The sequence below is a fragment of the Lathyrus oleraceus genome, chromosome 2 (genome assembly GCF_024323335.1).
Source record: "Lathyrus oleraceus cultivar Zhongwan6 chromosome 2, CAAS_Psat_ZW6_1.0, whole genome shotgun sequence".
Taxonomy (NCBI): Eukaryota; Viridiplantae; Streptophyta; class Magnoliopsida; order Fabales; family Fabaceae; genus Lathyrus; species Lathyrus oleraceus.
Genome location: NC_066580.1, coordinates 281,303,409 through 281,326,715, shown reverse-complemented (window position 1 = coordinate 281,326,715; position 23,307 = coordinate 281,303,409). Strand labels below are relative to the sequence as shown.

The window sequence follows — 23,307 nt, the reverse complement described above, 5'->3', positions numbered from 1 at the left end:
TTATAAAAAGTAAATAAAATAATAAATTCTAGAGGTTCATATCAGTTTCTTCTATCAACATTTTTGTTTTCTGTTACCCAAAAGAAAAACAGATACAACTTTTAAAACACAACAGTTTCTCCTATTTACCTAAGAAGTTATTTTTCTTGATAAAAGCACTAAATCTACCAGCTTCCAGATGGTCATCTCAGCAGGTTTTTCACTAGATGTACAGCAGTAACTTCATATTTGCTGATAGAAATAGTAATGTTGAATCTACGCAAAAGAGAATGGGTTTCTCCCTTGTGCATAATCCTCCAGAAGGAAACTGAAGGCAGAGACATTAAGCAACTTAGATACAAGGTTATAAACATAATTCAGATTTTATATTATCACATGGTAGTTTAAAGAAAAGAAAATGAAATTACCACATCAACATGTAGTCAAAATTTCAGCTCCAGTCTTAGTTATCAAAATGGTATGTTCGAACTGTGCTGCCCGACTACCATCAGTTGTAACTGCTGTCCAGTTGTCAGGCCATGTAATGCAATCAGTGCTTCCCATGGTAAGTATAGGCTCTGCAGTTTAATAGAATTTTTACAGGATCATCATTCAATTTCAAGACATCACCAGTTTAACAGTTACGGAGAGCAATTGATCAGCATGAACATGCAGTATCCACTGCTCCAGCATGAACTTGCAGTATCCTAAATGACTATGAAGTATATTTAAATGTACTTATTCACAGAGTAACTTTTAAAATCCATTCAATTTTGTGATACCCTAAATGACTATGAAGTATATTTAAATGTACTTATTCACAGAGTAACTTTAAAAATCCATTCAACTTTGTGATACCCTAAATGTACTTATTCACAGGGTAACTTCAAAAATCCATTCAATTTTGTGATACCCTAACTTTTCTTTCAAGCAAAAGGCACCATGCCACTGGAAACCTAAAATGCAATACAGACGGAAGCTTACCTCCTGTATCCTTTTAAAATATAGGAGTCAAATTTTATAAAATAGATTATGGGCAGGCACATCACTCACAAATTTTCCAGACACAACAAGTGAAGCAGTATAGCAAAGAAATAGTAGCAATGATCACCTACAATATTTGGAAAAATCTACAATCCACTTACCAATTGTAAATGTTTGACCTTCAACCATGCAACCTCCTTCGTCATTTCCTATCAAGGAATGATAAAAAGTTAGAAATCATAACTTTAGAAATAAAAGGTGAAAAATTCTGTTAATTAAAAAAAAAATCATACTACAAGACGATTGGTTTGCTACTATCTACAGAATCTTTCTGCATTAGTAAATGCTAATGCAAACAAGAGGATATGTAGCACTTTCATTGATACCAGATACAGGGAAGTTTTAGAATGCAAACCACAACAATATATGATTGGTTTGCCTAGGATAACAACTTTTCCACTAGGACCAACTATTGCCTAAAAAATAGGAATAGTTTATTACAATAAACAAACCAATCCAAAAAACCAGCCTTTCAGGTTTTTCAAACAACCAAAAACTTTCAAAAATATGACCTGTCATAATAAGAGCTGGAGATCTTAGTTCGAAAGTAAAAATTAAGGACTACCAAGCAATTTAAGTTACTTGTAAATAACACAAATAATTCAGTTAGGTAGTCATTGTTAAGATTCAATCATAATAAGTGCGGTTTAACAGGTTTCTTATTTTAGACAACTATCTAATGATAGAAATAGCAATGTGATGAAGAAATTATCTAAGATGATAGGTCACTCACGATGATGAAAAATAAGCGGCTCAGAATGAAACACTGTTCCAACACCATGCCCAACAAAACGCTCCACTACACTGTAGCCATACTTTTCAGCATGCTGGCTGAGATAATGTTACAAAAGAAAACACTTGAAAATATATATATGAAGTCATCAATTGCACATCTCATCATCATTCATACAAACAATCATCGAATCAACAATCTATAAAAAAGAAAGATGCGTAAACAATCACTATAACTCAAAATTAAAGTACAAAATCGCAATGTCATAGGAAGAAAATTGTGCTAGCTGTTCACAGTAAAAAAGCATAACTAGAATGAACAGGAACCACCCTAGACAGTTACAACAGACTGGTGATTATTTAAGGTGGCAGTATATTGGCTAGTTATGGCAATGGGGGGATGTGTTTTGCCTCCGTGACTCTCCATATAAAACTCACCCCGCCACCAATACCCGCCTTATAAAGAGATTAAAATTAAAAATATTTAATATTTAATAAATGGGAAAATATACAAATATATTGGTTAGTTATGGCAATTTGAACATGATAATATACAAGACTCAAAGGACACAAATGGGAAAACAAAAAATGCAGCAACTCCCCTCCATCTTCTTCTCCCTGCGTCGAACTCCATTTCCCCAACTCCTCTTTCACAAAATTGAAGCTTAAAAGAACTATTAGGAAACTAAGGGACTCTAAATTCAAAAGGAGCAAGAGACAAAGAAGGATTGAAAGAGGAAATTGATGATTGAAGTCTATTATGAGTAATTTAGATTATGAGAATAAGCTAGTGTTATAAATATGTTATATTGAACTAGGAGAGATTAAGAGACATTTAGGTTAAACCATGTGTTTTGAAAAGCACTACGGAGACTTTATTTTATATAGAGAGATTACAACTAATTACATGATATAGTCGATGTGGGACTATTCTATATACAAATATTCTCAAAACTATATATTTACAAATATCAACACTCCTCCTCAAGTCTGAGCATATAAGTCAAATGCATCAAGTCTGTTACATATATAATTAGTTTTGGGACTTCGCAGAGATTTTGTAAACACATCTGCCAATTGATCATTAGAATTGACAAAGTTTGTGACGATGTCACCTGACTCGATCTTCTCTGTAACAAAGTGACAGTCTATCTCAATATGTTTGATTATCATTGAAGCAATGTACAATGCAGCTTGATTATCACAAAAAATGTCATTGATCTTACTTCTTCAATTTGAAGTTCCTTGAGTAACTGTTTTAACCAAATAAGTTCACATGTTGCCATTGCCATGGCCTTATACTCTGCATCAGCGCTTGATCTTGCAACTACGTTTTGTTTCTTACTTTTCCAGGATATAAGGTTTCCTCCAACAAGTACACAATACCCAGAGGTGGATCGTCTATCAATGGGTGACCCTGCCCAATCAGAATCAGAGTATCCAATTATCTGAGTATGTCCTTTATCTTCATACACTAAACATTTTTCGGGAGCACATTTGATGTATCTCAGAATCCGGATAACAACATCCATGTGTTCCTGACAAGGAGAATTTAAGAACTGACTTACCACACTAACTGTAAAAGAATGTCTGGACGAGTGACTGTGAGATAATCCAACTTTCCAACCAATCTCCTATACATTCCTGAGTTAGATAGAGGCTCCCCCTGATTGGATAGTAGTTTGACACTTGGATCCATAGGAGTATCAGCTGATTTAGCATTCAACAAACCTGTTTCTTCCAAAATATCCATAGTATATTTCCGCTGAGAAATCACCAAACCATCTTTAGATTGGGCTACCTCAATACCCAAGAAATAACGGAGTTTACCAAGATCTTTTGTTTGAAATTGATTCGAGAGATGTTGTTTTAACTGGAGTACACCCTGCTGATCACTACCAGTTATGACAATATCATCTACGTACACAATAAGATAAATACACCCTTGGGCTGAGTGACAATAAAAAACAGAATGGTCAGCTTCACTACGGGCCATACCAAACTGTTGTACTACAGTGTTGAATCTGCCGCACCAAGCTCTCGGAGATTGCTTAAGACCATAAAGAGACTATTAGAGTATAACTAAGAGAGAGAGGTTAAGTCTAGTTTACCTTGTAATGACTGACATGTGTCAAGTCTCAGCAACAAGTAACCTGCTGTAGCAGGTCACACAGTTGCTACTATAAATGCAACTGTGTGCTACTGTTTGTAAAGAACTCATAACAGAATTCTGTTATAACAGATAATGAAAAGTTCTTCACTACTATGAATTCTAATATGTTGAACCTGAATATTCTAGTTTCAGAGGTGGTAGGTCTAATAGAGGAGGTCGTGGAAAAGGTAGAGGTGGCAGAAACTCCAATGTTCAATGTCAGGTGTGCTCCAAAGTTGGACATTCTGCTCTAAATTGTTGGCATCGGTTCAATCAACAGTTCCAACCTACTGTTCATCCCAGCAATCCTTACACTGCAACTCCATGGCTTGTTCCTCCAGTGCCTTATGGTCAATTTCCTGCTAATGTGTGGACTAGACCTCAAGCTCCTCAACCTAGGTCATCAAGTGCCTATCCTCCTCCAAGCACCTTCATTGCCAATACTGCTCCCTCTACATCAGCTGCTTCTTGGTACCCTGACTCAGGTGCTTCCTATCATGTCACCAATGATGCCAATAACTTGCAACAAGTTACTCCTTTTGAGGGACATGAACAGATATACATAGGCAATGGTCAAGGTTTGGTTATTAATTCTGCTGGTTCTAGTCAATTTTTATCTCAAAATCATCCACACACACCTCTCACTCTTAATAATCTATTACATGTGCCTTCAATCACCAAAAATCTCATAAGTGTCAGTCAGTTTTGTCGTGACAATCGTGTTTATTTTCTTTTCACAGCTGATACATGCTTTGTGAAATGTCAGGTCTCTAATGCTGTCCTGCTAGCTGGTAAAGTTGGTTCTGATGGGCTCTATGAGTTTCCAAGTCTGCTTAACGTTTCCAAGTCTGCCATGTCTCTAGATTCTTCAAATAAAATTGTACCTTCTGTTAATTCTGTTAGTCTTTCCCCTTCCTTATCAAATGTTTGGCATCTAAGATTAGGCCACCCCAATGTTAATACTTTGAGGTTGGTGCTACAAAATTGTAATCTCTCTTTCAGCAATAAAACTCATGAATTTTTCTGTTCTGCCTGTTGTATGGGCAAGGCTCATAGACTGCATTCACCATCCTCACACACCACTTATAATCATCCTTTAGAACTTGTTTACTGTGACTTATGGGGACCTTCTCCTCAACCCTCTACACAAGGGTTCACATATTATATATCCTTTGTTGATGCATTTTCCAAGTTTACTTGGCTATACTTACTGAAATCCAAAGCTGAAGCTCTTGGTGTTTTTAAACAGTTTAAGTCTCTTGTTGAACTGCAACTTGGCTTTTCCATTAAAGCTGTTCAGACTGATTGGGGTGGGGAATTTCGTCCTTTTAACAAATTTTTGACTGACTTGGGCATAGTCCACAGAGTTATTTGTCCTCACACACATCACCAAAATGGTGTGGTGGAAAGAAAGCACAGGCATATTGTGGATTTAGGTTTAACACTGTTGAGTCAAGCATCCTTACCTCTGACCTACTGGGATTATGCTTTTCCAACTGCTGTTTTTCTTATCAATAGGCTTCCCTCTGCAGCCATTCAATTTCAAGTACCCTATTCTATGTTGTTTCACACTACACCTGACTACAAATTCTTGAGAGTATTTGGTTGTGCCTGTTTTCCTTTATTGAGACCTTATCATTCCCACAAACTGGATTTTAGGTCTCAAGAGTGCTTGTTTTTGGGTTATTCCACTTCTCACAAGGGGTACAAGTGTCTTTCTCCCTGTGGAAAATTATACATTTCCAAGGATGTGCTTTTTAATGAGTCCAGGTTTCCTTACGTTGAACTGTTTTCACCGCCTAGCCCTCCTACCAGCAGTGGTAACAGCCCTGCCACACAACATTGTGCATCTTCCTTAGAGTCACTTTTCTCTACTGTTTCTCTGCCTAAACCTGTTCCTCTGACAGCAGTGCCCTTTTCCCCTGCTGTAGACATCTCACCTGCCTCTACTACCTCTCCAAGGCAGTCCGTCAGCTCTCCTGAGTCCACTCCTGCACCTGCAGTGTCTCCTTTGCCTCTCACACCACCCTCCCTCCCCACAAATGCTGTACCTATTAACTCCAAACCTGTTAACCAACACCCTATGCAAACCAGGGCTAAATCAGGGTTTATTCAACCTAGACAGCATTTCACTTTGTTACTCACTCACACTGAGCCCAAATCTGTCAAACAAGCTCTCACTGATGATAATTGGAAAGCTGCTATGCAGTCTGAATTTGATGCATTGTGTAAAAATAACACTTGGTCTCTGGTCCCTCTTCCTCCCAACAGGCAGTCTATTGGTTGCAAATGGGTTTTTCGCATCAAGGAAAATCCCGATGGCTCAATCAGCAGGTATAAGGCACGCCTGGTAGCCAAAGGCTTTCACCAGAAACAGGGTTTTGATTTCAATGAGACCTTCTCCCCTGTGGTAAAACCAGTAACCATCAGACTCATCCTCACCATGGCTCTCACACATAAGTGGTCAATCCAGCAGCTTGATGTTAATAATGCCTTCCTCAATGGGCTGCTCCATGAAGAGGTGTATATGGATCAACCCCCAGGCTTTATTACCTCTGATTCTTCTCTGGTGTGCCGGCTACACAAAGCTCTTTATGGCTTAAAACAGGCCCCTAGACAATGGTTTGAAAGACTACAGGCAGCCCTGCTCAAGTTGCAATTTAAACCCAGCAAATGTGATCCCTCCTTGTTCATCTTTGCCTCCCATGGCAGCACTGTTTACTTGTTAGTATATGTTGATGATATAATCATCACTAGCAACAATACTACTCTGCTCACCTCCATTATCAACAAACTCAACTCTGATTTTTCCCTCAAACATCTTGGTAATTTGGATTATTTTCTTGGCATTGAAGTCAAGCCTTCTGCTCAAGGATCCATGTTTCTCACTCAAACCAAATATGTTAGAGATTTACTGCAGAGAACTAACATGGCTGGCTCTAGTTCTGTAACCACTCCTATGCAGTCCTCTTGTAAACTCACCAAACTTGGGTCACCTGCCCTTGCTGATCCATACATGTACAGGTCTGTTGTTGGTGCCCTCCAATATGCCACTATCACCAGGCCTGATATTGCCTATGCAGTCAATAAAGTTTGTCAATTTATGTCTCATCCTCTAGAATCACACTGGGTTGCTGTCAAACGAATTCTACGGTACCTCCAGGGCACTATTCAGTATGGGCTTCATCTGTCCCCTTACACTTCCTCTAGTCCTCCCTCTCTTCAAGTCTTTTGTGATGCTGACTGGGCCTCTGACCCAGATGACCGAAGAAGCACCTCTGGTGCAGCCATTTATTTTGGAGGCAACTTGGTCTCTTGGTGGTCTAAAAAGCAACCTGTAGTTGCTAGGTCCAGCACAGAAGCTGAGTATCGAAGCTTAGCTCAAGCCACTGCTGACCTACTGTGGCTTCAGACTTTATTATCTGAACTGTGTGTTTCTACTCAACAGCCCTTGGTGCTCTGTGACAATCAATCTGCAGTGATGCTGGCACATAATCCCATCATGCACTCGCGGACTAAACATATGGAGATTGATCTCTTTTTTGTTCGAGAAAAGGTTATTGCAAAGCAAATCAGAGTTGCTCACATTCCTGGTGTGGATCAAATTGCGGATGCCCTCACTAAGCCTCTTTCTTCTACAAAGTTCCTGGAACTTCGGCACAAACTCAGAGTTGCTAACAGTAGCTCCCCTTGAGTTTGTGGGGGGGGGTATTAGAGTATAACTAAGAGAGAGAGGTTAAGTCTAGTTTACCTTGTAATGACTGACATGTGTCAAGTCTCAGCAACAAGTAACCTGCTGTAGCAGGTCACACAGTTGCTACTATAAATGCAACTGTGTGCTACTGTTTGTAAAGAACTCATAACAGAATTCTGTTATAACAGATAATGAAAAGTTCTTCACTACTATGAATTCTAATAGAGACCTGTGTAACCTACACACCATATTCAATGACTCCCCCTGAGCAACAAATCCAGGTGGTTGCTCCATATATACTTCCTCTTCAAGAATACCATGAAAAAAAGCACTTTTGATGTCAAGTTGATGAAGAGGCTAATGTCGAATGGCTGCAATGGCTAGAAGAAGTCTAACATATGCCATCTTGGCTACAGGCAAGAAGGTATCACTATAATCCAATCCAAAAATTTGAGTGCATCCTTTGGCTACCAAGCGAGCTTTAAATCGATCAATCTTACCATCTGGACCAACCTTCACTCTATAAAGCCAACGACAACCTACTAAAGATTTCCCAGGGGGTAGAGGAACCAGTTCCCAGGTACCACTGCTTTGAAGAGCACACATTTCATCAATCATTGTTTGCCTCCACTCAGGGTGAGATAATGCTTCACCTGGAGTTTTAGGAATAGAAACAAAAGACAAAGAAGACAAACAACTATACTGCAAAGGGGAAAGACGATGATAACATAAATCAATATAATGTGGAGAAGGATTTCATGTTTGACGTATACCTTTTCGAAGGACAATTGGAAGATCGGATTCAGGTTGCAGGATCGGATCCGGTGATGGCGGAGGCGTCAGAGGAGAGTCTGCAATGACCTCAGGGACATGTATGACCTCAGGGGCAGGGACGACAGACGTTGGGTGACGACACTGATATGTTTGAAGTGGGGGGTCAGGAGCCATAGACACGTGGAGGATAATGGTAGGTGGGACATTAATAACTGCCGGAAAAGGTGTGAGAGTACTTTCTTGAAGAGGTTCCGGAGATACTTAGTTGGACTCGAAATATGGAACAGACTCGAAGAAGGTTACATCGGCCGATACGAGGTATCGTTGTAGAGTATAAGAATAACAACGATAACCCTTTTGGGAACGATGATAACCAAGAAAGACACACTTTAGTAATCGAACGGCTAGTTTATCAAGACCAAGGGAGAGATTGTGTACAAAACACGTAGACCCGAATACTCGAGGAGGAATTGGGTGGAGAGGAGAGTTTGGAAACAGGATTGACTGAGGGATTTTATTATTAAGGACAGATGAGGGCATGCGATTTATGAGGTAACATGCCGTGAGCACCGCATCCCCCCAAAAACGGAGAGGAACATTACCATGGAGAAGTAGGGCTCGAGTGGTTTCTACAAGATGTCGATTTTTGCGTTCGGCTACCCCGTTTTGTTGGGGTGTATGAGGGCAAGATGTTTGGTGCAGAATACCATTGGATGACATAAAAGTTTGAAGTTGTTGGATAAATATTCACGTGCATTGTCACTTCTTAAGGTACGAATAGACAAACCAAATTGAGTTCATATTTCTCGATAAAATTGTTCAAAAATAGAAAACAATTCAGACATGTTCTTCATTAAAAATAGTCATGTGCAACGTGAAAAATCATTAATAAAAGTTAAGAAATATCTAGACTCAAAAGTAGACACTGTACGCGAGGAACCCCAAAGTTCGGAGTGAACCAAAGCAAAAGGGGACGCATCCCATTTATTGACTCGATCGGGAAAGTGACTACGAGTATGTTTCTCTAACTGACAAGACTCACAATGTAAACTGCATAATTTACATAAACTAGGCATCAACTTTTGTAGCTTGGGAAGACCTGGATGACCTAACTGCGCATGTATAGTGAGTGGAGAATTTGTGGTGGAGCATGTGGTAGATGACATAGAGAAGTAGTAGAGGCCTTGAGACTCACATCCGACGCCAATCGTCTATTCTGAACTCTGATCCTGAAGAGTAACATTACTATTAATAAAGGTGATAGAACAATTAAGGGAATGAGTTAAACGACTGACTGATAGTAAATTAAATGGACAATTAGGTACATATACGACAGAAGTCACAGAGAGAGATGGTAGAATTTGAACAGTACCAATCCCTTGGGATCGGGTTTGAGAACCATTTGCGAAAGTTATACTCGGTAAGAAACCAGAGGTAGAGAGGGAAGAAAAAAGACCTTTATTACCGGTAACATGATCAGACGCACCAGAATCGAGGACCCAAAGACCAATAGGAGATGATTGAGAGAAGAAAACAGATGAATTACCAGTGTGTGCAACCGAAGCCGTGGAACCAGAGGTCTGATTAGTCTGACACCACTTGAGAAAATCCTCGTAGCTTGGCGTAGGGCTCTGAAGAGAAGGTAAAGTTTGCATAGTGTTTGGATTATCAATTTGAGTTGCATTTACCTGGCGTGGAGGTCTGCCATGTAACTTCCAACAACGGTCGATAGTACGTCCAAGCCGGTTACAATGGTCACACTTGGGACAGGGTTTGGTGTTGGATGACCCTCCTCGAAGGCGATTCTGATTGTTGCCAAGAGATGCAAGGGCAACAGTGTCACCTGGTGTCGGAGCAACAATAGATGGAGGGAAAACCAGACCAAATGCATGGGGTGTAGCCAAACGCAACAGTTGTTCACTAACTGCATCATAGTTAGGAACAGTAGTACCTGATAGAATCTGGTTACGAACAGACTCGAGTTCTGGTGGTAGTCCCTTAAGTGCCATGACCATGAAAAATTTACTCTGTTGTTCGGAATGAGCTGTTGCATTTTTGCATAAGGCATGAGGGTTGCGTAACTCGCTTTCAAGGCATCAAACTTACTCAGATAGGCTTGCATATCCATATTTTGCAACTTCAGTGTGTCGAGTTTGAGGATGACACTGTATAGACAATGAACGTCGTTGGAGAAGACTTTCTTAGCCTTTTCCCAAACCTCATTGCAAGTGGAGAAGGCTTGATACTGCGCTTGGAGGTTAGGTGCGATGGAAAACCATAATTAAGTACATAGAGAGGCATTAATTTTCTTCCATTTAGCGAGTTTTGCGGCGGCAACATCAGCCAATTTTGTGGTTAGGTGATCTTCATATCCCTAACCATGAAACCACATATCGACAGCACGAGCCCATATGTTGTAGTTGGCTGATCCAATTAGTTTTTCACATGGGATAAGCGGAACTTTAGTAAACGAGACAGAATCAATATCTCCCATGGCTTAAAGAAACAAAATCGGGATTGTTTGATGAAGTGAGAGGCAAGGTGGTTTTACCTGAGAATTTTGAGAAGTGAGAGGCAAACCGGAGTGATGACACGGTTTGCAAAAAAAAATCTCACCGGAAGACAGTGGGTCAACCGGGTAAAGCATGGCGAAGACTTGTCTCTTAGTAGGCTCTAGATACCATATTGAATTAGAAGAGACTAAGACACGTTTAGATTAAAAACCGTGTGTTTTGAAAAGCACTACGGAGACTTTATTATATATAGAGAGATTACAACTAATTACATGATATAGTCGATGTGGGACTATTCTATATACAAATATTCTCAACACTATATATTTACAAATATCAACATGTTATAATAGTAGTTTTATTATTGCTATTTTAGTACTTCCTCATTTCCTTTTTAAGTGTCATTTCTAAAATTCAAGATAGCATTAATTGCACTTTTGTCAAAATTGCCTCAGTAATTATTTACATATAAAGAGAGAAAAAAAAGAAGTAAAATGAATGTAATAATAACTAAAGATATTATAGGTAAAAGAAGAATTATTGTTTGAAAAGTAACAATAATGATTAATTTTCTTGATATGTGTAAAAAATAAAAAAATGACACTTAAAAAGAAACGGAAGGAGTATTATTTACTATTATCATTTTCATATTATTACTCCCTCCGTTCCTTTTTAATTGTCTTTCTTTGACTTTTTACGCATACCAATGAAACTAATCAAATTTACTACTTTTCAATTAATAATTGTCTTTTTACCTATAATACCCCTATCTATTTATTTATACATTTAACTTTTTCTCTTTCTTTAATAAATAATTATGGGCAATTTTGACAAAATGACAATTGATGTTATCTTAATCTTTGAAAATGACACTTAAAATGTAACAAATTTTTTATATAAAAGAGACACTTAAAAAGGAACGGAAGGAGTAGTAATTTAGCTTTGGGTATTTAGCAAGGTTCATTAGGTCAGAATACTCTATTTAAAAAGATTAGTGTTTGTCTATTTATTATTATCAATAATATTCAGATTCAAGTATGGAATCACGAGCTCTCGTTCGAGAGAGTTTCGCTTCCGCATAAAAAAAAACCTAGCTGCCTTAATTGCGGATCCTTTTTCAAAACCCTGTCTTAATTGCATTCTTTTTACAAAACCCTAGTTGTCTTAATTGCAGTTCCTTTATCAAAACCCTAGTTGTCGTCATTGCGGGTTTTTTGGGTCCAGAATCATTGTTCACCCCCGGGATTGTTCATCTCCGCAAATATTGTTCAGCGTGTTGCACTATTCATCTCCAAAAATATTGTTTATATGTGGTACTGTTCATCGTCGGAACCACTATTCAAGCGCAATACTGTTCATCGCAGAGGCACTATTAACTTTTAAAAAAAATTGTTCTTCCTGGCTAGCGTTAAAGATGAAGCAGATGATTACAAATCAGAATCAAAATTTCCAAACATCCCTCCGGTTTACAAGTTGCAAGAAAAGAATTATTTAAAATGGTCTCAAATCGTAAAAACAACCTTGAAAGATAAAGGGAAAGCAAGACACCTAACCGAAGAACCTCTAAACAAGACATATCCCAAGTTTCAGAAGTGGGATACAGAAGATTCCACCATTAGTGCATGGTTATAGCGTTCAATGATTCCTGAAATTAGTGACACTTGCATGTTCCTAAGCAAGACAAAGGAGATTTGGAAAGCATCAGAAGAGACTTATTCTAAAGCGAAAGATGCTGCTCAAATATATGATGTGAAGGTGAAAACACTAACGGCTAAACTCTAACTTAGATCAAGTTAGAATACAAATTTTTGGCAAAGAAAAAGTATCAAACATTAATGAGGTAGTGGCTATAGTGAGAAGTGAATAAAGTAAAATGGGGTTAATGCTGACAACACCACCTGTGAAGAGCTCAACAATGCTAGCTAGGTAAGAAAGTAGGATAAACCAACAAGTACTTGTACTTTATAACACATTCAGGTATGTTTCTATTTTCTTTTTCTTTTGACAAATCTCCATTTTCATTTGGACTTAATGCTTCAAATATTCCCTTTAAACAATATTGGATATGGATTCTGGAGCCATTGATCACATGACACTTTTATCCACACACTTCGCCACTTATTTGTCTTGTCCTAGTAACAAAAAAATATCCACTGCAGATGGTACTCTTATAACTATAGCAGGTCAAGGAACAATTCAAATTAACTCATCCATGACCCTTAACAACGTCTTTCATATTCCAAATTGTCTACTAGTCTAATTTCATGCAAAAACTCACAAAAGACCTATCATGTAATGTTATTTTCTATAATAACTCTTGTGTTTTTCAAGACAAGAATTCGGGGAGAACGGTTGGAAGTGCTAGAGAATGGATGGTCTTTAGTACTTGGATAACAAAGATTCAAACCCAAATTTCTCAGCAACAATTCCTTTTTTTCAGAATCGATAAAGAGCAATAAGGAAAAGGTTCTCTTATACCATTGTTATCTGGGTCATCCTTCGTTTAGAGTCATTAAACAGTTATTTTCTGTTTTATTTAAAACATTAGATGTTGAAAGTCTTCATTATGATGTGTGTGAACTTGCTAAACACAAGTGTGTACCTTTTTTCTTTAGTAATAAAATGAGTATTTTTTAGTTTTATCTAATTCATACAAATGTGTGGGGTCCATCTAATATTCCAAATATTTCAGGTGTCTGTCGATTCGTAACCTTTATTGATAACTATCCTCGGGTTACTTAGGTCTATTTACTCAAACAAAAATTTGAAGTTAGTTGCGTGTTTTCTATTTTTAATATATTAGTTAATATATATTCTAGAAGTTTCATATTAAGTCCTTAGGATTGTGCCACATGTATAGGCATGATATATTTAGAATGTAGTGTGTTATTTTGAAAATCAAATCAATGAAATCAAATGGCTTTTATTATTTTATTTAATTAATTTTAATGTTTTTCTTAGTCTTGGGTTTTGGCACTCAAACATAGAGCATGAGCATCTAAATCTTCCCTTACATTTTATTGTTGGAAGAATAGCTTACAATTACAAACTAAAGGAAGGAAATCATCTTTAACATTTATTGTAGTACCCATGCTGGCAATATTAAATTTTCAAACATATAGGTTTTAGTCGGTAAGATAAAGCAAAAATATACCTGATTATCTTTCCAATTTTCTTAAAAGGAGCACCGTTCTTGCAAACGCCTATTCCTCTCTCCAAGCACTCTTCACTTACCTATCAACATATAAACAATTTGCACGTGACTAAATGAATGTTCTAAATAATTGCACAAATGGCATTGCTTAAGGAGGAATTAAAGTTCATGTTTGAGAAAAAATGCAAATATATAAAGAAAGTAATGTGCCATCAATGAAATGAAATACAGGCAATACTATTACAATGAAAACTGTTGAAATACAAGAAACTAAGAGACATTTGAATAAACCGTGTGTTTTGAAAAGCACTACGGAGACTTTATTATATAGAGAGAGATTATAACTAATTACATGATATTGTCGATGTGGGACTATTCGATATACAAATATTCTTAATATTATATTTACAAATATCAACACTCCCCCTCAAGCTTGAGCATATAAGTCAAATGCACAAAGCTTGTTACATATATAATTACTTCTGGGGCTTCGCAGAGATTTTGTGAACACGTCTGCCAATTGATCACTAGAGTTGACAAAGTTTGTGACGATGTCACCTGATTTGATTTTCTCTTGGACAAAGTGACAGTCTATCTCAATATGTTTGGTCATCTCATGGAAGACTGGATTTGAAGCAATGTGCAATGCGGCTTGATTATCACAAATAAGTGTCATTGATCTTGCTTCTTCAATTTGAAGTTCCTTGAACAACTGTTTGAACCAAATAAGTTCACTTGTTGTCATTGCCATGGCCCTATACTCTGCCTCGGCGCTTGATCTTGCAACTACGTTTTGTTTCTTACTTTTCCAGGATATAAGATTTCCTCCAACAAGTACACAATACCCAGAGGTGGATCGTCTATCAATGGGTGACCCTGTCCAATCAGCATCGAAGTATCCAACTATTTGAGTATGCCCTTTATTTTCATACACTAGACCTTTTCCTGGAGCACGTTTGATGTATCTCAGAATCCAGATAACAGCATCCATGTGTTCCTGACAAAGGGAGTTTAAGAGCTGACTTACCACACTAACTGCAAAAGAAATGATTGGACGGGTGACTGTGAGATAATTCAACTTTCCAACCAATCTTCTATACCTTCCTGCGTCAGATAGAGGCTCCCCCTGATTGGGTAGTAGTTTGCCACCTGGATCCATAGGAGTATCAACTGGTTTAGCATTCAACAAACTTGTTTCTTCCAAAATATCCATAGCATATTTCCGTTGAGAAATCATCAAACCATCTATAGATTGGGCTACCTCAATACCCAAGAAATAACAAAGTTTACCAAGATCTTTTGTCTGAAATTGATTTGAGAGATGTTGCTTTAACTGGAGTATACCCTGCTGATCACTACTAGTTATGACAATATCATCTACATACACAATAAGATAAATACACTCTTGGGCTGAGTGACGATAAAAAACAGAATGGTCAGCTTCACTACGGACCATACCAAACTGTTGTACTACAATGCTGAATCTGTCGAACCAAACTCTCGGAGATTGCTAAGACCATAAAGAGACCTGTGTAACCTACACACCATATTCGATGACTCCCCCTGAGCAACAAATCCAGGTGGTTGCTCCATATATACTTCCTCTTCAAGATCACCATGTAAAAAGGCATTTTTGATGTCAAATTGATGAAGAGGCCAATGTCGAATGGCTGCAATGGCTAGAAGAAGTCTAACAGATGTCATCTTGGCTACAGGCGAGAAGGTATCACTATAATACAATCCAAAAATCTGAGTCTATCCTTTGGCTACCAAGCGAGCTTTAAATCGATCAATCTTACCATCTAGACCAACCTTCACTGTATAAAGTCAACGACAACCTACTAAAGATTTCTCATGGGGTAGAGGAACCAATTCCCAGGTACCACTGCTTTGAAGGGCACACATTTCAGCAATCATTGCTTGCCTCCACTCAGGGTGAGACAATGCTTCACATGGAGTTTTAGGAATAGAAACAGAAGACAAAGAAGACAAACAAGTATACTGCAAAGGGGAAAGACGATGATAACATAAATCAATATAATGTGGAGAAGGATTTCATGTTTGACGTATACCTTTTCGAAGGGCAATCGGAAGATCGGACTCAGGTTGCAGGATCAGATCCGGTGATGGCGGAGGCCTCGGAGGAGAGTCTGCAATGACCTCAGGGACAGGGACGGCAGGCGTTGGGTGACGACGCTGATATGTTTGAAGTGGTCGAGAAGTGGGTCGGTCAGGAGCCCTAGACTGATGGGGGATGATGATAGGTGGGACATTAATAACTGCCGGAAAAGATGTGAAAGTACTTTCTTGAATAGGTTCTAGAGTTACGTGACTGGACTCGAAATATGGAACCGACTCGAAGAAGGTAACATCGGTCGATACTAGGTATCGTTGTAGAGTATGTGAATAACGATAACCTTTTTAGGATCGATGATAACCAAGAAAGACACACTTTAGTGATCGAGCTGAGAGTTTATCAAGACCGGGAGAGAAATTGTGTACAAAACATGTGGACCCGAAGACTCGGGGAGGAATTGGGTGAAGTGGGAAATTGGGAAAAAGGATTGAATGAGGGATTTTATTTTTAAGGACAGATGAAGGCATGCGATTTATAAGATAACATGCCGTTAGCACAGCATCCCCCAAAACCGAAGTGGAACATTACCATGGAGAAGTAGGGTCCGAGTGGTTTCTACAAGATGCCGATTTTTGCGTTCGACTACCCCGTTTTGTTGAGGTGTGTGAGGGCAAGATGTTTGATGGAGAATACCATTGCGTGACATGAAATTCTGAAATTGTTAGGATAAATATTCACGGGCATTGTCACTTCTTAAGGTACGGATAGACACACCGAATTGAGTTCTTATTGTTCAAAAATAGAAAATAATTCAGATCTATTCTTCGTTAAGAATAACCACGTGCAACGTGAAAAATCATTAATAAAGGTGACAAAATACCTAGACTCAAGAGTAGAGACAGTACGCGAGGGACACCAAACATCGATGTGAACTAAAGCAAAAGGGGACGAAACTCGTTTATTGACTCGATTGGGAAACTGACCACGAGCGTGTTTCCCTAACTGACACGACTCACAATGTAAATTAGATACTTTCGATAAATTTGGCATCAACTTATGTAGTTTGGAAAGACTAGGATGACGTAACTAAGCATGGATAGTTAGTGGAGAATCTTTGGCTGAGTATGTCTGAGATGACACTGAGAGGTAATAAAGGCCTTGAGACTCACATCCGGCACCAATCGTCCGTCCCGAACTCCGATCCTGCAGGGTAACATTATTATTAGTGAAGGTGACACTACAATCAAGAAAACGAGTTAAACAACTGACTGAAAGTAAATTAAATGGACAATTAGGTACATAGAGGACAGAAGTAACCGAGAGAGAAGGTAGAATTCGAACAGTACCAATCCCTTCGGATCGGGTTTGAGAACCATTGGCAGAAGTTATAGTAGGTAAGAAACCGGATGTAGAGAGGGAAGAGAAAAAAAAATTATTACCGGTAACATGATCAGACACACCAGAATCAAGGACCCAAGATCCAAGAGAAGATCGGAGGAGTAGCCAGAAGAGGCGCTTCTGCTGGTAGGTTACCGGAGAATTTTGAAAAGTGAGAAGCAAACCGGAGTGATGACACGGCTTGCAAAAAAAAATCTCACCGGAAGACAGTGGATCAACCGGGCAAAGCACGGCGAAGAAAGAATTGTCTCTTAGCAGACTCTAGATATCATGTTGAAATACAAGAAACTAAGAGACATTTGAATAAACCGTGTGTTTTGAAAAGCACTACAGAGACTTTATTATATAGAGAGAGATTATAACTAATTATATGATATAGTCGATATGGGACTATTCGATATACAAATATTCTTAATATTATATTTACAAATATCAACAAAAACTATAAGATTGCAGCGAAGCGAAGCGAAGCTTCTTTTTCTTGGCATGTATCAGCTGACTTTTATTTACCTTAACAAGGTGTTTCAATGCATCACTGACTTCACCACAAAAAAAAGTCTTTGATGTGTCTCCATGATACCCCTAACAAATCATATATAGAAGGGAATATAAGTACCACCATATCACAAAATATAAAAATAGAATATTGGAAACTAACATGGTACCAATAATAGAATCTACACAAAGGTGACGATTAATAAGTTTGAACAAGTCAAAAATTGAAGAAAAGAACATGAATATGTTTGAAAAGAAAAGGAAAAAAAACTACTATAGACTATCATAAAAACTACCAGTCAAATATAATATGCACGAAGAAGTCATGAAAATAATCATAAGTAATTAAATTTATTGATAACATATATGGAAGTAATTTTTGACAGAAATGTGGTAATGAATTTTCATTCCACTACTAACTAGGTGGTGTTTCAGCAGACTAAAAGCAAACTTACGTTCATATGTTTGCAGTTTGAACATAGACAGAGAAAAGATGATGGGAGCATGGCATTCTATTACAAAGATGTAGGGAAACCTCCTCTGATTCAAGAAAGATATTGCAAAAAAAATTTAGTTTACAAATTACACCTCCCTAGACCAAATACTAAGACTGCAATCCTTCACTCAATGTAACTAACTACATCCTTCTCATCCCTTCCTCTCATGTACATCATGTCCTACTCCTTCAATAGTTTTATGTAACAAATTCTCACTAACTATACTCACTAACTACCTAACTGACAAGAGACCACTGATTAAGGTGTATATGATGAGGATGAATTTCAGATGTGAAAATTTGGTTGGGATCATGCTATTATGGAAGCTAGGCTGATTAATTTGATTTGGATATTATGAGATCATGTATGTATTTGCTCTGTTGTATATATACTAATAAATCCCTTGTGAATAATTAGTGGAATATTCAGATTCAACCAAAATAATGCTGTAATTTGTAGAAAACATCCAACTTGGAAGAAATGTAGGGCCAATTTCTACTAAAAATATCAGTGAGAAGTGAGAAGTGAGAAGCATACATTCAGGTAGACTGTCACATCAATGTTGATAATATCGCCATTCTGCAAAAGGGACAATTGTCATCAATTCTGAGTTATATGTATACCGGGATTAAAAAAAATTGGGGGGTAGCTAGTAAAACCTGCAACAACCGAGAATCAGGAATCCCGTGGCACATGCACTCATTAACTGATGTGCATACACTTTTCGGAAATCCACCATAGCCAAGGGGTGAGGGATAAGCACCAGCATCAATTATCATCTGGTGCACTGCTTTATCAATTTCATTAGTTGTCACAGAAGGCTGACAATGTATAGCAAGATCAAGTCAGATAAAAAAAAACAAGTTAGATATCATACCAAAACAAAAACAAAAATTGCATTTGCATAATCAAGGTTATGGTCACAAAACCTCAAATATTATTGGATTTAAGTTCTTCAATCAATGCATCCTACTAGTAATATGTATTTAAAATTTTCACACCTCCTTCAAAACCCCAAACTAAAATAAAAGCATGTTATGGTTCTCAGGCCATTAGTTAACTCATACACTCATCCGAGGAAGTAAAATCTAGTTAACTTGCATACAAAATCTATTTAACTCCCAAAACGACAACTTCCGAGCACGGTTCCTATGTTGCCAATCCCAGATTTCGGACCAATGCAGCCAACCCCTAAACTGGGACTGGGGGTGCGGCATGATCCCTATTTGAGAAAGAGTAGGAGTTGCATTGGATGTTGGGATGTGAAGGAGGCTGGGATACAGATTGGCAAAGGGAAACTAAGAGAAAGAGCAGAGGGAAATGAAGATAACAGAGCGGGTGTTGGCTCTATAAGAGAAGAGGGTAGCAGGGTTTTTTGCATGAAAACCCTAATATACCTGTCTAATGGTTCTATTATTGTAAGGGTATTTTATGGTTTTCAACACCAAAAATCAAATGTGCTCCTGCAGCGGTGCACCAATCACAAAAGGCCTCGCGATTAGTAGGCACAAACAAAGACTGCAACTTCATTCTGTGCTGCGTCACTGCATGTGGGGGAGACTAGCCACTATTCTGTGCCACCACCACTATTAACATAGTATGTTTTATTTGTTTGTTTCATTGTATTTACATTTGAAGTTTGACTACGTAAGGAAATCAGCGCATCCAACTGGTAATAGGAATTCAAAGTTTAAACAGTGGCCTCCCTCAACACCCCAAAATAGAGTAAAAGCATGTTATGGTTGTCAAACTTTCTAGTTATCTTGTAGATTCATTTGAGTTTACATGTCTAGGTAGAAAAATATAGTTAACTCACATACAAAATCTAGTTGAGTCTCATGAGTAACCTCATATAAAGTTTGGCAAGCTTGCTCAGATTCATCATTTAGCTAGTACACTTGTAGGAAAAAGGCCCAAACCAAACAACTTCTAAAGTTCTAAGCATATTTCCTTTGTTTGTTTCATGAATCATGGTGTTTACGTTCAAAGTTTGACTAGAGTAAAGACCTTTGAGCAAGACCTTTGTGACACGTCTCCTAGGTTCCCTTCAAGAAAATCATATCCATTTCTGAATTAGGTCTTCTACCAGCAAATCTCCAACAATGAACAGAGTAAGTTGTTGTGCAATCCAAAGAATCCCTTTCAAATTTCCGACCTTCATATAAAAGTTGCTGCTGCACAATGCAACATGTTGTACATCTGAATCTCTAGTCATTTGTCTTATGATTTTATTCTTTTTGTTTTTATTCTTTCGGTTATGCCATTTAATATGAATCTCCACTAAATTTTTTATTCCTTTAATTTCACCATTTAATGTGAATCTAAACTGATTGGATACTTTAGTTCACCGTTCCCAAGTCCCGACACTGTTATTATTGGATTGTTGCTTTATATTGCAATTTGAAACTTTGATTTACTATGTTATGACCCGAGAAAATAGGGAGATGAAGTCCAACTCAGCTGATGAAGCAGTGCTGGATATTACAGATCCCCAAAGTCGGCCCAAGAGGAAAAAGCAGATGCACAAATACTTGGGAGACTATGTGAACGCAATAGCAAAAGGAGGTGGAAACAAGAAACATTAAGCAGTGGGTGCAAGCATGGGAATAACAGGCTATTGCTTATAGAATTTGATGACTCATTTTATTTTCCACAATTTACGCTTTCTGTTGTAACGGCCTTGAGCCTAAGAAATCTGTACTGTGTGATGCACCAAATTGTACTATAAATGCAATTTGGGTAAATGAAATGGGAGGAGAAGAAAGTTGAAGAAATTACTTAGCCTAGTATAGTTTCTATTTTGCATTATTCTCTGCACAACATACACTAAACATTACATATTATGGAGTTAGAATCAGAACGTTGAATAATTATTTCTACAATGATGATCATGGAAAACTTGTGTTTGCCCTTCAAAATTGAGACACTAGAGGGGTGTTTTGAGCATTTTGCGTACAAATCCTACTTCTTCTCCTCTTTTCTCTTTGTAGAGTTGTTCAATTTCTTCTTTGTGTGCAAACCTTCCTCCAGAGACAGTTCCACAACGCCGTAGTTCAGCCTTGCACACACCAGGTTCTGTTTTCCCTCCTTTGTTTCCAGTTTTTGTTCCTCACTTTCTCTCTGGTTCTATTGTTTTCAGTCTTCCTTCCCCCTCACAGTGCAGTCCTACTACGCGCTGTCCCACTGTCAGGGTTGACCGCTCCACTCCGTTACCTAGGATTGACTACCTAACTACAATATGGCGTATGAAAAATCCTCGGATAAACTTTTGTTTGTGAAAGCATTTGGAATACTAGTCTTATTAGTAGTAATAGTAGAACTGGTATTTGATTTATCATTAGCGTAAATAGGAGCATTAGGTTAAGGTGTTGTATTATACATTATTATAAAGCTTAATATCACAACAGTAGAGTCTAATATCTTTTCTTCATTCTGCCTTGCACACTCTATCAAAAACCCAACATTTCCTTATATCATATAGGAAGTAAATACTGAGAGGAGAAAATCTTACCCTAACCAAAGTTCCTGCAAAGTTCAAGACACGTGCTGCAAGCTTGCATGCAGCCCTCATTTTAGCAATACCTTGAGAATCAGGAATTTGATATTCACTTGCAATTTCTGGAAGTATATTTGAGCCTACATAAGGAGGCCTAGGAATGTGATCAGGAACAGATAAAGGTGGTGATACTTTTCCACACCTTAATGGAGGCCCTTTTCTATCCTTCTTCACAACCTGAAGTTCACGTTCTCTTCATACGAGCAAACATTGAGTAAGAATCTTGACAAAAATTTGAATCCATGTTTTCTACTTGTAAATAAATAAATAAAAGCTTTTACTTAGAAAGAAAATGCAAGATTAAAGAAGCGAGAGAAATTGAAGAAGAGAGAGATAACAAAATGAATTTATATAGTGCAACTAGTCATTGCTGATTCAGCCGAGTTAGTTACACTTTAGATGCAGTTAGTTAGAGTGAGTTACATGTTTAGATGCAGTTAGTTAGAGTGAGTTACATGTCCAGTAGAGAAGCGGGAATAAAAATATAATCAAGAGATTAGGGTTATTTGATACCTTTTGATTCTCCTGGCCTCATCCAAGCCCGACATCTTGCCAGAAAAAACCACAAAATGCTTTTTGGAAAAAAATGATTGGTTTCCTGGAATAATTAACATAGAAAAGCAACGTATTTATTTATGTTTAGTTGAAAATGAAAGGTAAATAAGAGTGGTAAAAGCAGAATTGACGAACCAAGGGGGAGACAAATAGGAGAAGCCAGAAAAGAAGTATTTGAGGAAGAAGATAATACTTGGCCATGAAATGAAGTAGAGAGTTTCAGATGTGCGGAGTGTCCCAACAAAGCATTGAGCGCCATTGAGAAGCAGATAAAGAATTTCAAAGTACAAAAAATAAATTGGCCTATCTATTTACTTGTTTGAAAATCTAAGAGGAGTAAATACCAATAACGTGAACCCATCTCAACCCTTCATTCATTTTAATCACTTCACAGATCAACGGATATGAATAAAAACGCTTGAATGAGCCGTCGTTTAGAACTTAGATCTCCACACCAATGTCAATACGAAATGGTGACGGTGGCAATCCTTAATAGATCGTGTGGTGGGAGGAAGTAGCGGTTGAAGCTCGTCTTAATGACTCCATTATGTGTCTCATGTTTCATGGATTTAAAAATTAGCTACAAGAAAAAATTATTAGACGAAGTCTCAGACTAAATCGCTCTCTTTAAGATATTTTGCATAGACCCAAATTTTGACCCTAAGATATCTCATGTTATCTTATTAT

The 23,307-nt window shown here is 37.8% G+C and overlaps 1 protein-coding gene across 1 annotated transcript; it reads right to left on the bottom strand.

Annotated features, from left to right (window-relative positions):
• LOC127119155 (methionine aminopeptidase 1B, chloroplastic) lies at nt 1-22,992 on the bottom strand. The gene is made up of 11 exons (XM_051049342.1): nt 22,756-22,992; nt 22,579-22,663; nt 22,021-22,258; nt 19,169-19,330; nt 19,047-19,088; nt 18,028-18,099; nt 14,043-14,122; nt 1,757-1,854; nt 1,125-1,172; nt 408-557; nt 1-307 (listed from the first exon to the last, which is right to left on the bottom strand). Exons 1-10 carry the CDS (start codon nt 22,877-22,879, stop codon nt 412-414), a joined length of 1,095 nt encoding a protein of 364 aa, XP_050905299.1. The 5' UTR covers nt 22,880-22,992; the 3' UTR covers nt 1-307; nt 408-411.
• Between the last annotated feature and the right edge of the window lie 315 nt (nt 22,993-23,307).

Bases quoted from the DNA above. Each gene is read 5' to 3' on its own strand.
- LOC127119155 (XM_051049342.1), bottom strand. From the start codon at position 22,879: ATGGCGCTCAATGCTTTGTTGGGACACTCCGCACATCTGAAACTCTCT. The intron at 22,259-22,578 runs GTATCAAATAAC...GCTCGTATGAAG, and splicing joins GAGGCCAGGAGAATCAAAAG to AGAACGTGAACTTCAGGTTG. The intron at 1,173-1,756 runs GTGAGTGACCTA...ATTCCTTGATAG, and splicing joins GCCGCTTATTTTTCATCATC to GAAATGACGAAGGAGGTTGC.